This window comes from Meleagris gallopavo, chromosome 3, assembly GCF_905368555.1.
Source record: "Meleagris gallopavo chromosome 3, MGAL_WU_HG_1.1, whole genome shotgun sequence".
Taxonomy (NCBI): domain Eukaryota; kingdom Metazoa; phylum Chordata; class Aves; order Galliformes; family Phasianidae; genus Meleagris; species Meleagris gallopavo.
Window position 1 is genome coordinate 3,344,338 of NC_139406.1, and position 16,986 is coordinate 3,361,323.

Sequence of the window (16,986 nt, forward strand, 5' to 3'; positions counted from 1 at the left end):
ACCCAGTTAGCAGGCAAGGAACATTACATAAAATAAGCTATGTTAAAAGTGATCGTTCACCTATTCCTTGTGCTACAGAAATACCTTTGTCTCAATAAAAAACAATTTCCACTCTGTCTGCTGTCCTCAGTGCAAACGGGAGAACAAAGCTTATTTACAGGAGCTCTGCACTTTTAGAGTCTAAAGACACAGAAAAACAGATCATTTATTCTGATCTCCTTTTTATCACAAGCATTTCACCTTTGCAACCTGAAGAGAAATTTGTAATTTATTTCTGATTTAAGTAGAATGTGTTTAGCTGAAGGCTAACAACCAGAAGGGCATCAAACTTTGAACTGAAAACATAAAAAAATACAAGATTCACTAATTCTCTTCCTAGTCTGCCCCAGTAATTAATCACTGTGATACTGAACATAGACAACTATGTTTATCAGGTTACAGCTTTGAATCACACATCCCTTCTCTGCTTATTTTGAAGGTCTTCTAGATGATGTATTTTCACTCTCCCCCAAAAAACCTCTTTTTTTGCTTCATCAGGTCACCCTAAAATCTTCTTTTTGATAACCCAGACAAATGAAAATGTTAAGTTTCTTACTGTATGGCATTTTCTCCAGATGCCTAATATGTAGTTTTTTCACAGCTTCTCCTATATATACATGTGTATATATATATATTTTTTTTTAATGAAAAAGCTACCAGAAAATGAACGCGAGAACTGACTGCAGTATTCTTATGTCAGTTGCACCAGTGCCACATACAGCCACAAAATCTTCTGGCTTCTAATAACTGCTTCCTACTCAAGGGCTACATTAACCTTTTTGACTTTATACTGCAGTAGGAACTCACCTTCAGTTGCTTTTCCTCTAAATCCTTTCCAGACTTTCCACTTCTGTGAGAGCAAATTGGTGTTCATTTTCATTGTACAATTTCATACTTGCTTGTAAGAAAATGTGCTTTTAATGGCTCCAGCTTACCAAGAACTCCAGTAACATGTTTGCTTTATCCTTTTTATTACTGTGCTCCACCCAAGAAATTTTATTAGTGGATAGTCCCCATTTATGTTTAGATAATTAGTAAAAATATAAGGCACCTAACCTCTAATTGATCATTCTGCCAGCAACTGTTCAGTTCTCACTTAATCCCAGGGACATGTAAACACTGAATGCACTGCAGTTTTCAACTGTAAAATACCCCTTGTGCTTAAAATTCCAGCTTACTGTAGCAGTTCTAGTTAATTAGAGTAAAAGGCATGCATTTTGGAAATAATATTTTTAAAAATTATTTACTCACTAGGACAATATAACTTTTAACTTGTACCTAGTTTAGCTATCCTCACATTTGAGATGATAAAAAGCCTTAAAAACAAAGATCTTATTATAACTCAACTGTTAAGCAACATGCCAAATGTGATGTCCTTTTTTTCTTGGAGTGAACTGCTGCTATTGAGTAAGTTTGATTCAAATCATGCAACTCAGCTGATACCTAACCTGAGCATGCAAACAGAGAGTAGGGTTTAACTGCACATGAAGTACTCAGTCAAATGCAGCATGGGATTCTGTGGAATTGCTGGATCCATTCCATCAACATGCTTTTTACTTTCAACGGTACAAAACACTAAGTGTCTCCTGCCAGTTAATGACCACTCTCTCAACAGCAGTGAGCAACAAGCCATTCAGCACTTGGATGACAGCACACAAAGAAAAATCTACTGTAGAAGAGCTCAGCATTCAGTTAATAGACAGAACTCAACTGGATGAAGTACTGCGTTGGTAGGTCAATTTCACAATCACCTTTAATGACCATGGAGTTGAAAAAGATGGCCAAATATTTACCATCTTTGACAGATTTGAGTATAACTAAAGAAAGAGGCTACAAACTCTTTCACCCACTTATTTTAGCGCATACTAATGAAAATGTAAACACCCTTCTCTATCTGTCTTCAGATGAGCTCTCATTGGCCTACATACAGCTAATCCTAGGAACGTGAATCACGAGTAAAGCACTAAACCCTTAGGAAATTCGTTGAAATAAACATAATATCCATAGACTTGATTTTCAAGGGCATGAAGCATCCACAAATTACATTTGAGAATACTACATACGTCTGAAAACTGGGACATTTACTGTTTCTGCTGTTACACTGCTGCCCCAGCTTCCCTGCCCTTTACCTCGCCTATAGCATCAAAGTATTTTTAAACATGTTTTCTACAATCAGGTGCTGATAATTCATTAAAAGCAGTATGTTAAAGTACTTTTAACGAAAATGGATCTGTTAGCTTTTAACACTTCAAAGTATTAAGTCTCAAGCAAAGCTAATTTTTATAACCACAGCAGCTAGTTTATCATCTTGTTAACAGTAACAGAAAATAAATCTGTTAGATAAAGCTATCTCTTTGTGCAAATTGGTGAAGATTAAGAGGTATAAACGTTTCTGTATCATGAATCATGGAATGGCTTGGGCTGGAAGAGACCTCAAAGATTAAATAGTTCCACCCCATCTTCCATGGGCAGAGCTGCCAATCACTAAGCCAGTCTAAGGGCTCCATCCAACCTGGCCTTAAACACCTTCAGGAATAGGGCAACCACAACTTTCTGGGCAACCTGTGAAAATGAATATCAAATACCAAAACTCCTTGGTCACTTTGCCTGTCACCTTCCCCAAGGAGACAGCAAGGCAAAATACTTTACTCTGAGAAAAGCTGCACTCACCCGATCTTCTTCTTCTCTGACATCTGGCATGGTGCTGATACAGAGGCTGACTGCAGTGATGGCAACAAAAGAGATTGAAATACAAGCAAAGATCTTCCCTGGAATCCCTGAGTGGGGGTTCTCCACCATATCCCTGAGATTTCTCATGCACAAACTCAACCAGTTATTGTCCTGGAAGGCACATTGAGTAGTTTCACTAAACATCATCTCCCCTTCATACATCCTGGCTTCAGCTGCCTCCTCCTCTTTCTGTTGCAATCTCTTTTTACAGCACCACTCCAGGTGGTCCTCTTCTATCCCCCAGTACACAAGCTCCTCCTGAAAAGAAAGAGCACACATCTCCCTGAGAAGTCTCAGCTTCCCAGCTGTCAAGAAAGTCATGATCGTCCTGAAGGCACTAGGATTACGGTCAAAAAAAAATTCATTGCAGCTAACATCATAGTCATCACAGATGTTCATGATCTCATCATAATTGTTGCAAGACTTCAGCTTCCCAAGCCTGGTCAAAGGGCAGTTCTCCAAGGTGGTCCAAGGAATTTTGTATTTAATACCACCTACATTGATGATCACAAATCTGGTCCGGTCATCCAGGCGTGCTAAGTAGCACAAGTCTTCATTGGGGTGCAAAAGTTTGGCCTTTCTGTAGAAAAATCCTTTCTTGGTTTGCACTTCACACAAATTTTCCAACTTACTGAAGGAGTAGGAGCTGAACGCAGGATCTGCATTCCCAGTGAGTAATGCCATTTCTTGATACGTTTGCTGAGGTCATTGGGAGGCTACTCAAAGAAAGGCATCTGGATCTTGATTGGAGAGTCGGTCTGTGAAACAGAATTTTTAAACGGCAATAAAATGAGGGCTTTGCTAGAGAAAAAAACTATCCCAAGAAACTTTTCTCCATGACATTACTTTTCATCCTATTATCTTAGAATTATACTCGCTCTGTACCCAGAAATTAAGAACTTAAACTGCAGTAAGGTTGGAAGCCGTGTCTACTTCTAGAGAGTTTAGTCAGTGAATGACTGGGAATAAAAACAGTTTATTATCATTTTCAGAAATGTCTTTTCTAGAGGTTTAAGCAATATCCCAGGCATTAAGGGAAGAGAAACTGGGGCTTTTAGATAAATGGCAATTTTCATTTTAGCAACTTAAGTTTTTATTATTTTGGCCCATCTACTTTATTTATTAATTACAAAAACGCCTGAAGCATGAGGATAAAGTGTATGCCTACAGTACAACCAGAAATATGATTGCAGTAATGCTGGTAATTCCTATTTAAAATATACCAATCTTAGATATCAACTGCAATGAATATGTTGGAGTTGAGAATCTGCAGGCAGCACCCAAACCAGCTTGGGTGCTTAAGTGCAGAGCATGTACTATCAAGATTCATTTGCCACTGGCAGCCCAATAAAGTGGATTAAAAGCTGTATTGGGCGTATCTACCAGAAGAGTCCCACCCTCCAAAAAGAAGAAAAGCTGTGCTCTCAATGTTGAGGTAACAGCCATAAAGTATAATAACATCTCTTGCACAGAGGTGCAGATCCCAGCTGCGAGTGAGGTGGTGATTTGGAACAGAAATGCTCTGGATCACGGGTGCTGCCTGAGATTCTGGTATGTTTTTGTCTGATGAAGGTGAAAAGGGTGCCCTGCAGCCTGGCAGCAGCTCCAAAATGGGAGACTGAACCTCACAACAAAGCAGAGCTGGAAGCAACCCACCTGCTGCTTTTATTTCCAGATAATGCAGAATCCACATGATCACATTAGGCTACAGGTTGGTGTAAGGTGTTGACTGTTCTGCCCTCTTCCTGACAGACATTTCTGAACAAACAATTGGGATGAAATAATCTGGATTTTTCCCATTGGTCTCAGTGGGGGAAAACATGCTGGAAAGGAGCTCTGAGGAGAAGGTCTTAGGTGTCACTGTGGACATCAGGTTGGCCATGACAAACAATGATATTTTGGGTGCATGAAGAAGAGTGAGGCCAGCTGGTCAGAGGATGTGATCCTCCCCACTTCCTCTGCCCTGGTGAGGCCACATCTGGAGTACTGTGTTTAGTTCTGGGCTCCTCAGCTCAAAAAAGACAGGGAACTTCTGGAGAGTCCAGTGAAGGGCCACTAAAATGACTGGGGGTCTGAAACATCTCCCACACAAGCAAAGGCTGAGAGATATGGGACTCTGCAGCTTGGAAAAGAGAAGACTGAGAGGGGATCTCAATAAATAAATAAATAAATATCTAAAGTGCAGGAGCTGAGTCAGTGGGTCCACGCTCCTATCAGTGGCGTGCAGCAAAAGAACAAGAGGCAGTGGGTAGAAACTGCATCACGGCAAGTTCCATACAAACATGTGGAGGAACTTCTAACTGTGAGAGCTCTGGAACTAGCTGCTCAGAGAGGCTGTGGAGTCTCTTTCTCTGGAGATACTCAGGATCCACCCAGCCAGGGAACTTGCTTTAACAGGAGGGCTGGACTTGATCCCCAGTGGCCACTGCCAACCCCTACAATTCTGTGTCTCTGTGTGACTGTAATCTCACAAGGATGGCAAAAAGAATCTAGGAACATAACTTTACCATACTTTCCTACTCAGGCTGCAAGACAAAAAGGAAACTAGAAGCTTTTTAATGTAAGGCAAAAGATTCTCCTTGCAAGAAGCTTTGCTCAGGGGGCTAAGTAGTCTAATCTACTGTTCTACTCTGCCTTATCAAATTAAGCACTGTGTGTAACTCCAGGATTCAGTTTGTGCTTTCTGCTTACCCCTCCTTTACTACATCACAATCCACAGATCTCCTGAACACATTTTTTCACCTGCTATGTTGCTTCCTCACCTTTAAAAAAGCTCTCCACCTAAGTTCTCCACACCTGTTTCTCCAAATCATCAGTAATAGTACGTCTTGAAATGCCACTGTGTAATAGCATGTAAGTAGTAAGAAGGAAACAAGAAACTGGTGTCAGTATTAGGACTATGTAAAAGACTGGACAAAGAATGGATGCAGTGATGGTGAACAATCTTAAGCACAGAATGTGGAAAATCTGCAAACCGAAAAAAATAAAGAAGAAAAAGTGTAAAGGAAGTCCTCATCCTGATGGTTACCATAAGGCAGTAATTCCATAATTTAGAAGCAACATTCTCTAATTCCCTTTGAGTCCCATATTTCAGGCTGCAGAGAACACTGAACAGGTGGGTGCTAGGAAAAGATAGAGCATACATTAGAATACACTGACAGAGAAGCATCTCCTTAATCCATAATCAACTCATTACCTCTCAGTTCATTAGACTTAATCAAAACAATCTCCAACAAGTAGTGAGTGCTTGCTACTCAAGGCCATGAGTCACACTCTAAATATTACAGCCACACAGCAATAGCAGTGGCACTCTTCCTTCTATGTTTCACTGAAGATAAGCATTAAATTTTTGTAAGGCATTTGTGTTGAAAAAAGTTAGAGAAAAGCTGGGTTACATACAAAAAAGTGTGCTCTAACACCAACATATACTTCTAGTCAGTGTAAAAATTTCAGAAGAGCTAATGATGCCAGAATGCCTCTAGCTTCATCTGGATCAGAAAAAATTTGTTCAGATATCCAATACCAAACAACAGACCAAAGCTCATTCCTCTGACTAGGGGCCAGTGAAGGACAAGTAGCAGCAATGCGTATTTTGAGAAATGGGTGCTTTTATAGCACCGGCTTGAGTGCAGCTGGGACTGCAAATACCGTTACTGTCATAATGAGAGTGCATTGTCAGCACAGCATTTGCTTTAAGGATTTAGTCTCTTGTTGCTTTTTGTCAGTAAGATGAAATATTCATCATCACTACTCCAGGCAATGTGCTTTTGTTTTCATGCCTTGGCTGTTACACAAGTCAACATTTAAAAACTACTTTATATTGTTTTGACATCAAGGCCGGGATTTGCTTTTCCCCTCTACTCCACATAGCAGGTTGTTGCATAAAGGAACCAGATACATTTCATAAAAGTATTCTGAATGTAATCGTTTATCTGTTCCTTCTTTCTTCCAAGCAGCAGCTAACTGAATGTGAAAATCTGGAAGCATATTTTTTATTACCAAATCTCTGACTTACAGACGGTTAACTTTTTATTTTGTGAATATATATAGGGCACTCTAAAAGTAATGCCTCCCATTTACTTCCACGGAAATTACAACAGATATAAAGAGCACAACAGCACTATTTGACAAAGCTGTGAAGTATCCCATTCAAGATTAACTTTAAAAGCCAATGCATCCAGAAGTGATACTACATTATAATCTATCTGGCATTTATACTGTTTGATCAGACACATGGGTGCAGGAAGAACTATTAAAATACTAATAAAATGGAATAAGCTGCCCTGTGCAGTGACACACGACAGAATTTGACTTGATATTGTTGTTCACCATTTTTAAATGCTGTGGAAGAAATGCTATATAAATGTTTCAGTTACATGATCTCATATAGGGTGGGTTATACAAACTATGGATTCTTTCCTTTTTAAAGCAGAGCCAAACAATTTTTATACACTGAGAAATAATTTCTTTGGCCTCTATATGCATGCAAGTGTGTGTCTCCATACACACACAAGTTCAGACAAGAACAGCATGCTGCTGTTCATACAGCATACAGATATTTTTCACCGAAGTATTTAAATGAATACCCAAAGCCTCCCCCTCAATGGAGAGGGAACTATTTCCCCACTTTTGGTCTTTTCACCTTGCCTGCCCTCATCAACTTTCTTCTCACAAACATTCTTCAGCATCCTGTTTTATCAGCATTTTTGCATCTAAGTCATATCTGGCTTTACATGTGTTTTCACTGGTCTCAAATGCTATCTCCAAGCAAGTGGAAGAAAAGATGGTTATCAGGAGTAGTCAGCATGGATATGCCAAGAGGAAATCATGCTTGACCAATCTGGCATCCTTCTCTGATGTCATCACCAGCTGCGTAGATAAGGGGAGAGCTGTGGATGTTGTGTGCCTTGACTTCAGCAAGGCTTATGACACTGTCTTCAATATCATTCTCATAGGTAAGCTTAAGAAGAGTGGGATAGATGAGTGCATAATAAGCAGTATTGAGAACTGGTTGACTGTCAGAGCTCAGAGGGTTGTGATCAATGGTGCAAAGTCCATTTGGAAACCCCTAGCTAGGGGTGTTCCCCAGTGGTCAGTTCTGGGCCCAGTCTTGTTCAACGTTTTCATCAACGACACAGCTGGAAGGACAGAGTCCACACTCAGTGAGTTTGCTGATGATACGAAGCCAGGAGGAGTGGCTGACACACAGAACACTGTGCTGCCATTCCACAAGACCTGGGCAAGCTGGAAAGTTGGGCAGAGATGAATCCTATAAGGTTCAGCAAATACAAGTGCAGAGTCCTACCAGTGGGGAGGAATAACCGCATGCATCAATACAGAATAGGAGATGACCTGCTGGAAAGGAGCTTTGCAGAGAAGGATCTGGGTGTCCCAGTGGACAAACAGTTGACCAGGAGCCAGCAGTATGCCCCTGTAGCTAAGAGAGCTGACGGCATCCTGAGTGCACTATAAATAGTGTGGCCAGCAGGTCGAGGGAGGTGATCCTCCCTGTATCCTCTGCCTTGATGAGGCCATATCTGGAGTACTATGCCTAGTCCTGGGCTCCTCAGCTCAAAAAAGACAGGGAATTACTGAAAAGAGTCCAGCAAAGGATTGCAAAGATGCCTAGGGGCCTGGACTGTCTGCCTTATGAGGAAAGGCTGAGAGATCTGGAGATCTGCCTGGAGAAGACTGAGAACAAATCTCATCACTGTTATAAAGTGCGGGAGTCAAACGAATGGAGCCAAGCTCTTTTCAGTGATGTGCAGTGATGGGACAAGGGACAATGGGCAAAAACTGCAACACAGGAAGTTTCATACAAATAAGAGAAAGAACTTCTTTATTGTGATAGTGACTGAACACTGGAACAGGCTGTCCAGAGGTAGTACAGTCCCCTTCTCTGGAGATATTCAAGACCTGCCTGGATGCTTAGCTATGCAATCTACTCTAGGGAACCTGCTTTGTCAAGGGAGTTGAACTTGATGATCTCTAGATGTCCCTTCCAACTCCCACAGTTCTGTGATTCTGAGATTCTGTTTGTATCAGCTACAGAATAAAGATGAGAGAAAACATTGGCCTTTGACTGAATGGCACAGCAGACATAGTGGTAATAGAAATGGCTAAGTTATCTAATTCCATCTACTTTAGTCTTTACTGTTAAGACTTGCCCACAGAAATCCCAAGCTGTCAAGACCAAAGGGAAAGTATGAAACACAGAAAACTCACCCCTTGTGAAGAAATACCCAGCTAGGAAAACCTGACTGTATTGGACATACTCATGCCTATGGAACCTGATAGCATACAATCATAAGTACCAAGCAAGATGGTTGATGTCACTGTTAGGCAATCCTTGAAAATCTTTCAATCAGGAGACACTCCTGAGTACTGGAAGAAAATAGATGTCACTCCTATCTTTAAGAGGGGCAGGATGGAGGATCAAAGAAACTACAGGGCAGTCAGCCTCACCTTGATCCCCAGAAATGCGGTGGAGCAAATAATCTTGGAAGCCACTGGAACACATGAAGAAGGAGATTAGAAACAGATAGCAAGGATTTAAGAAGAGGGAAATCTGCCTGACCAACCTAGTAACCTTCTGTGACAAAATGACAGGCTTGGTGGACAAGGAGAGAGCAGTGAATACTTTTCATATTGATTTTAGCAATCCTTTTGACAGGGATGCCCACAGTATCCTCACAGAGAAACTGACTAAACAGAAACTAGATTAAGTAGATGGTGAAGTGATCTGAAAACCGTTCGAACTGCTGAGCTCAGAGGGTAGTGATCAAATGGCAAAAAGTGCAACTTGAATGTAGCAGTCACTAGTAATGTCCAATACTTTTTGATATCATCATTAATGACCTTGTGAGATGAGACAGAGTACATACTCACCTATTTTGCAGACAAAAGTAGCTGCTGAGGCATCAGTTGCACTCACAGAGGCCTGGGCATGATGGAGAAATGGGCTGACAGTAACTTCTTGAAGTTCAACAAACAGAAAATGTAAGGTCCTGCCCCTGGGAAAGAACAACCCCATGCCCGTATACAAGTAGGGTGCCAAGCAGCTAGAAAGCATAAAAGGAAATTGAGGTCCTGGTGGAATACAAACCAGCCACGACCCAGCAACATACCCTTGCAGCATCCTCAGCTGTTAGGAAGATTGCTGCCAGCAGGTTGAGAGGTGAGATACTGGTGAGATACATTTGCAGTGACATTCAGTTCTGGCCTCCCTTAGTATAAGTGAGATTTGGATGCCCTGGAGCAAGACCACCAAAGGGCCATAAAAGTATTAAGAGCTAAGAACATCCAGCATATAAGGAAAGACTAAAAGAGTTGCAACTGCTCAGCTTGGAGAAGGTTCAGGTTGATCTTACCTGTGTCTAAGTACACAATGGGAGGCAGTAAAGATGATGGAGCCAGACTCTTTCAGTCATGTCTAGTGAAAGGACAAGAGGCACAAATAGAAATATAGGAAATTGTTGTTATTTCCTGTATTTTTCTTAAGGCTAAGAAACTGGTGCTGTGAAGGTTGCCAAGAGAGGTCATGTAGTCTCCTTCCTTGGGAATACTCAAAACCATCTGGATACAATCTCCAGCTGACCTACTGGTGGTCAAAGTAAATAACCTCCAGAGGTCCCTTCCCATCTCAGGTATTCTGTGATTTTGCAAATACTCTATTTTAACTTTTGTTGTAAGTTACAAAGTTCTGAAGGTTTACACTCATACTATGGAAGCAAAAGGAAAACCATGAAGCTTTTTAGTAACCAATGTTTTAAAATTTTCCACATGAAATGAAACACGCTTTGACAGAGTATAGGTTATTGTGTCATAATTTAAAGTCATTTACATGAAACATAGATTAGGGTGAACACAAAAAATGTTTTCTCTCAAGTCCAAGGAGACTTGATTCAGTGAATCCATCCTGCAGTGCTCAGCCATTTTCAGTCAGAAACATATTGGAAGCTGACAATGCTGCCTACTACCAAAGCAATTCCCACAACTTACTGTGACATTATTTATAATTTACAACGTACACAGTTATTTTAGTAGTAAAACTTAAACATGCAATTGACCTTACATTTGGTGTCATTAGAGTTAAGACAGAGTTAAACATTCAGGAGATTCACTTTACTTTTGTACTTACTACATTCTAGTAGAACCTGGAGTTCCTTCCAGGCATAGTGGAAACATAAGGAGACAACAGCACCTGCCCCAGAGGCTTAGAGAACACAGAACAGATGGGATGCAATACAGAAATTTTGAAAAGAAAAGGAAATGAGACAACTAGCATATGGAAACAATAAAACAGACACAGCTTAGCAAAAAGTAGACTTCTAACTCAGTGGATTAGCTTCAGAGTTTGTCCTCATCGAATATTTTTGCATGGTCTGATACTTTTCCATGACAACAGAGCATTCATAAAAGCTGCATTAGACTACCTTGGGCAACAGTATTATGTTTACACTCAAATTCCCTTGCTAAAGTAACTGTTCTACATGTGTTCAAGTAGATCAAATAACATACCAAAACATAAGCAGTAAGTAAAGTCAAAAAGAGACTGTGACTTGGACACAAAATTAGGAAGAAGTGAACTACAGCAGTACTGATCCAAGTCTTTCAACCTCAGCTCCCCACTCCATGCTAAAGCATCATTATACAGTAAATACAGTATTTGTCTCACATTTCTTTGCAAGTTTTTGTTTCAAGTTTTCTAAGCAAGAACAATCTTACTGCACGTTTGTACTCCTCCATGTACAAGAGGGGTCTGAACTCTGCCTGTTGCTTTCCTACTTTTATGTCATAAAAAGTATTTCATAAGGAATAAAAGTGGGATAGTAACATCAGAAGCAGCTAAAGCATTCTTTAGGAAACTTGCTGAAGTAGAGGCATCAGTGCAAAAAGGAGCTTTCGAATAAATCTAGATTTCAAAAATCACAAAGACATTTACATTACCATAGATGTTGCTGGCTTTACTTTCAAAAAAGTAAAAAAAAAAAAAAAAAAAAAAAAAAAAAAAAGAAAATTAGGACAGAGTAAAATTACTATAAACTACTAAAGGACATACCACCAGGGGGACAGGGTAATTTCCATGTAACTCAAATAGTTGAATTTTTCATATTTTTGTATTTACTGACAATAAACTTCAATATTTATAACTTCATAAACTCACTTGGCACAGGCCGTAGTCCAAGAAGTAGAACTTTGAACATTTTGTTTTTATTGGTTTATCAGAATTACAGAAGGCAGGGGGACAGTCTTAGTGACCTAGCTGAGATGTCCTCATCTAATTGATAAAGACAGGCTCCTTGTGTAGTACTGGAGCAGAATAGCTAAGGTAAGCTTCCCCAGAGTCATATGGGGCTATGGTGAGAGGCTGCATCAGGCCAACTTAAAGCAACAACAAAAAAAATGATAACAGGAAGTGTAACAGCAAAATTCAGTATAAGATGGACACTGTTTGCATACTCTGAATGCACATTTTCTTTAATAGCTTCATTAACTTAGTAGAGGCAAAAAGGAAGTTTTCTTGTCTGAACACTCTCGTCACATTTTTTCCACACTATGTAATTAGCTAAAACAATTCAATTTGTAAAATGAACAAATTAAATTAACTTGACTCAACTCGAATCTGACATGCATCCATAGCCATTTGTCTCTATTAGGCAGATTATGAGTTATCTAGTGCTACTGCACTTGCCAGAGCTGTACAGTGAAATTATTACTGCCGTAAAATCTTTAAAAAATCAGACTTGGTCTGTCTAGCTACCTGAAAGTATGAGATCTTTACCTTTTTCTCAGGAGCATAAAATAACATTTTGTGCACTTCCACACACTTTCAGTGTTCTAAAACAGAATTTATTTATTGTTTCTATGAAGCCATTTGCACCTTTCAACTGCACAGCAGATGGCAATTATAGAATAGAATCACAAAATCATAGAATCTAAATCTTCCCTCTCCTAGTTTAAAACTTTGTACTATCACTATCTGCCGATGTAAAAAGTCAGATGCCCTCCTGTTTATAAACTCCCTTTTAAGTACTGAAAGGCTGCTGTAAGGTCTCCCTGGAGTCTTTTCTTCTCTAGGTGGAACAAGCCAATTCTCTTAGTCTGACTTCTTAAACTGAAGTGCTCCAGCCATCTAATCATCTTCATGGTCTTCCTCTGGACCTGCTTCAAGAGCTCCACAGCCCTCTTGTGCAGAGAGCCCCTAGAGGCCTACAACTTGGATGAAGTACTCCAGGTGGGGCCTCACAAGAGCAAAGCTGTACTTTCCAGAGACTGTTATGTCTCTCAGAATAAACCTGTGCACAATTCATGGAAGTACAGAAACTCTGGCATCAGGGGACTAAAAACTGCCACTAACATAAGTCAGTGGGAAGACAAAGCATAAACAGAGGTTGGGATGGGGAGCAGGAAGATATTCTGACGCCTCTGGGAGACACCTGACATTGGACAGATCCACTGCTGGGATTCTACTGAAGCAGCCCACTCACCTTAGTGCTCCATTTTGCTGAATGTAGATTTCCTGCAGAAATTATCACACCTATCTGACAGAAACAGACCCCAGGGATTTTCAACCTTCTATGAGAGCACTCCTATGTCTCTGATGGAGACATCACGCATCCTTTGTCTCAGGTACTCCAGTTTCTGTACTGTGTGTCTGGATGCATATTTCCAAAATGCTTTCTAAATTTTTTATTCAGAAATGCTAGGTTTGCACTGACTCAAGTCACGACTGGGAATAAGTCCCAAGAAGACCAAAATATACTTAGGCAAAAAGATAACATGATGTGAAACAGCAAGCCCTTCACTCCTCCAAATTTTGTCTGAAAGAGCAGGAAGCTTCATAATTCATTTTATAAAGGGAGTAGAATCACACAACAGTTCAGGTTGAAAGAGGTCTCAGAAGATCATCAAGTCCATCCTTTTGTGGGAAAAGGGACACTAGATGAGATCTAGTGTCTCTAGTTGGCATCCTGAAAATCATTGGTGAAGGGGATATCACCATGCCCCTGGAGAGATTATTCTAGTGACTGATAGTTCTCATTGTAAAACACTTCTTTTCTACCATCAGCACAAAACCTTTCCCAGTGTAGTCGCTGCCTGTTGTCTTCTCTATGCGGTTCCTTGCAAAGACAGAGCTCTCGTTTTCTTTCAGGAGCTCTTTTTAAGTTCTGTGATGAGGTCTCTCTTAGGCCTTCTCCAGAGTGAAAAGTCCTAGCCTGTTCAGTCTTTCCTCATAGGAGAGGTTTTCTAGCCCTTTGATCATCTTTGTGGCCCTTTTTTGAACAGGAGAAAGAGACACAAACTCTTCAGAAACCATTTCTGCCATTTGTGGAGCTGGAAGCAAATTCAAACAACTCCAAGTAGACAGTATCTGTCAGATTACAGTCCATAGGGAAAAGGAGAAGCTAGAGTAGAGAAATGAGTAGAGTAGAGTAGAGTCTTCTATTTGCCCCAGCACATCTCATCTTGGAGAAGGGAAGGCTGTGGGGAGACCTGATGGTGTCCTTTCAGTATCTAACGGGGGCTATAAGAAGGAAAGGGACAGACCATTTAGCAGGGTCTGTGGTGACAGGACAACAGGAAATGGTTTCAAACTTGAATGGGGGAGATTTAGATTGGATATAAGAAACAAGATTTTCACAGTGAGGGTAGTGAAGCACTGGAACAGGTTGCACAGAGAGGTGGAAGATGCCTTCTGTTTGGAGACATTCAAGGTCAGGCTGGACCAGGTTCTGAGCAATGTGATCTAGCTGTAGATGTCTGCTCGTTGCAGGGGAGTTGGACTAGATGATCTCTGAAGGTCCTTTCCAACTAAACAATTCTGTGATTCTACAACAAGAACATACTTGTTTCTAAATTTCAGCATTGTCCTTTAATATAACCGATCCCCCAGGTACTAGGCAAGTGAAATATCAAACATTTAAACTGTTTGTACACTACCAAATATATATATATATTTTTACTTTCAGGCCCGTGTGCTCGCATGCATGTCCTACCTGAATCTTGTAAACAATTTTAAAAAACCCTGCTTTTAGACTCTTCTGTCCTTAGAACTTCTGCCTTGTTTGTCCCAATAGAACTACCCATATGCACAGGGACACATATTTTAGCACAATACAAATGAGATTGCAGTTTTTAGAGCTGTTGGATGAGGCGAACTTTAAACAGAGAGGAGTTTGTAACTCTGCTGCAGAGCTCCATTAAGGCTTGGTGCCACAAACCGAACACTTGGAATAATGACAAAATGCTAATATCTGCTGCATAATGCAGTGAGCATTCTCAGTCCTATGCTACCTGGGCAGAATTAAGGAATCCTATCTGCCAGATATGTTTTTAAATGAGATGACTCTCCAGATCTTACCCTGGATACAAGTTTACATTTTCACAATTAATATGCATCTCCATCTGAAGAGGAAGATCCCACTGCCATTCTGTATTGTGTAGTAAGGAACACATACATTTGCAGCTTTCAGGTGTTGTGAAACAGAAATTCTGCAACAACTTGAATTAAATTTAAAAAACTTAAAAAAAAATAATTAAGAGCAAAGTATCCCTCATGTATTTATATTAATTTTCAATCGTCATCCAACTTCATGGCATCTTATATTCTTCTGAACTCCTCTTAGACCAGTGCCTATACTGACAACACTAACCTTCCTAAAAAAGTTGACTGGATAAAGCCAGAGGTTCTGGGTGGAAGTGTTGATGCTTTCGGTTGCTGGGATGGCAGGAGATGTTTGGACTTTTTCCTCAAAAAGGTGACAAGATAGGCCTATCACAATTTGGGGTTATAGATGCATCCCTCACACTCTTGACCTACAGAAGAGGATGAAAATGAACTAAAACAGTCCAACGTTTCCCTGTAATTCCAATCCTCAGCATCCAACTTCCTCCTGCCCTGTCCTGCCATTGCTGCATGCTGTAGAGAAACCCTTTAATTCAAAGTCATGCTTTTTCATTTATCTGTGCAATTATTTCAGGCAACTGCTGAGCAATGCTGATAGCATTTTTAAAACCTGGCTTTGTACACATCTCTACTTTGATGGATTTACGTAAGCAAAACAGTGGTACTTAGTGGATTTCGCTGTGAAGATGATGGCTTTAAAATCAAGTAAAATATTGCATGTAACTGGGATGGTTGTATGCTCAATAGTCACACTGAATCCTTCAATCACGTCCCTTTCTAAAAACACCAGAACAAACAGATGCGAGAGGTAAGGTAACAGGCTCAACAACTGTGTGTGCAACAGATGAAAACATTTCATTGGCACCTTGGTGGAAAACATTGGTGACCAGAGGACATCACAACACATACAAAGGTCAACACATGCTCTGAAACAAAATTTTCAGAGAACTGCTCCAGCATTAGAAATACAAGAAGCTCAGTTCTAACGGGACCACTTGTCCAGAGGTTTTTGACACAACAGATTTACAAGAAGCATCAGTAAGGAGAGCTCCTGAGGCAATAAAAGCAGGTAATAAAGTAGTATGTTAAGAAAACAATACTGGACTTTGGGTGATGCTCAGAGGTGATTTACTCAGGTTATTTACCTACTAATTGTTTTTGCAGATATTTATTTGCCTAGCAAATGAACAATTCATGCTCCCCATGAGAAAGCACTCCACTATTCAGTACACCTTCCGCTTCTGCCAAATTTCTCACCATTATTCTGCTGCAACTACTAGCAGCTACACAGAAATATCAGGAGAAAATAAAGCTATGGAGTTCATTTTACAGCATCACTGCTGCTGACAGGATTTTGTTTCTGTGCAGTTATTTTCATGCTGTGAAAGGACGTTGTTACTCACAAAGCATACTTATTCTGCAAGCGCTACAAACAATAAATCCCTCTGCCAGATCACAGAATGGTTTGGTTTGGAAAAGAACTTAAAGACCACCTAGTTCCAACCCCTCTGCCACAGGCAGGAACATCCACTAGGTCAAAGCCCCATCCAGCCTGGCCCTGAACATCTCCAGGGATGGTGCATCCACGACTTCTCTGGGCAACTTGTTCTAGTGCCTCATCACCCTCTGAGGAAATAATGTTTTCCTAATGTCTAATCTACGTCTACTCTCTTTTAGTTTAAAACCATTACCCCTTGTCCTACATACTTCTGTAGTCTCTCCCTTCTGTAGTCTCTTTCTTACGAGCCCCCTTTAAGTACTGGAAGACCACTATAAGGTCTCCCTGGAGCCTTCCTTTCCTCAGGATG

General features: G+C 40.4%; 1 protein-coding gene across 10 annotated transcripts in view; it reads right to left on the minus strand.

The window, feature by feature from the left end:
* The window catches only part of KCNG2 (potassium voltage-gated channel modifier subfamily G member 2), a 61,900-nt gene that overhangs the window by 23,888 nt on the left and 21,026 nt on the right, over positions 1–16,986 (minus strand). For 6 of the 10 annotated variants that reach the window (XM_003204691.5, XM_085220070.1, XM_085220067.1 and 3 more), the window contains one exon: positions 2,710–3,527. In XM_003204691.5, the coding sequence (XP_003204739.1) occupies positions 2,710–3,453 (744 nt within the window). In that variant the 5' untranslated portion in view covers positions 3,454–3,527. The other 4 variants (XM_085220073.1, XM_085220072.1, XM_085220075.1 and 1 more) reach the window with 4 other exon arrangements.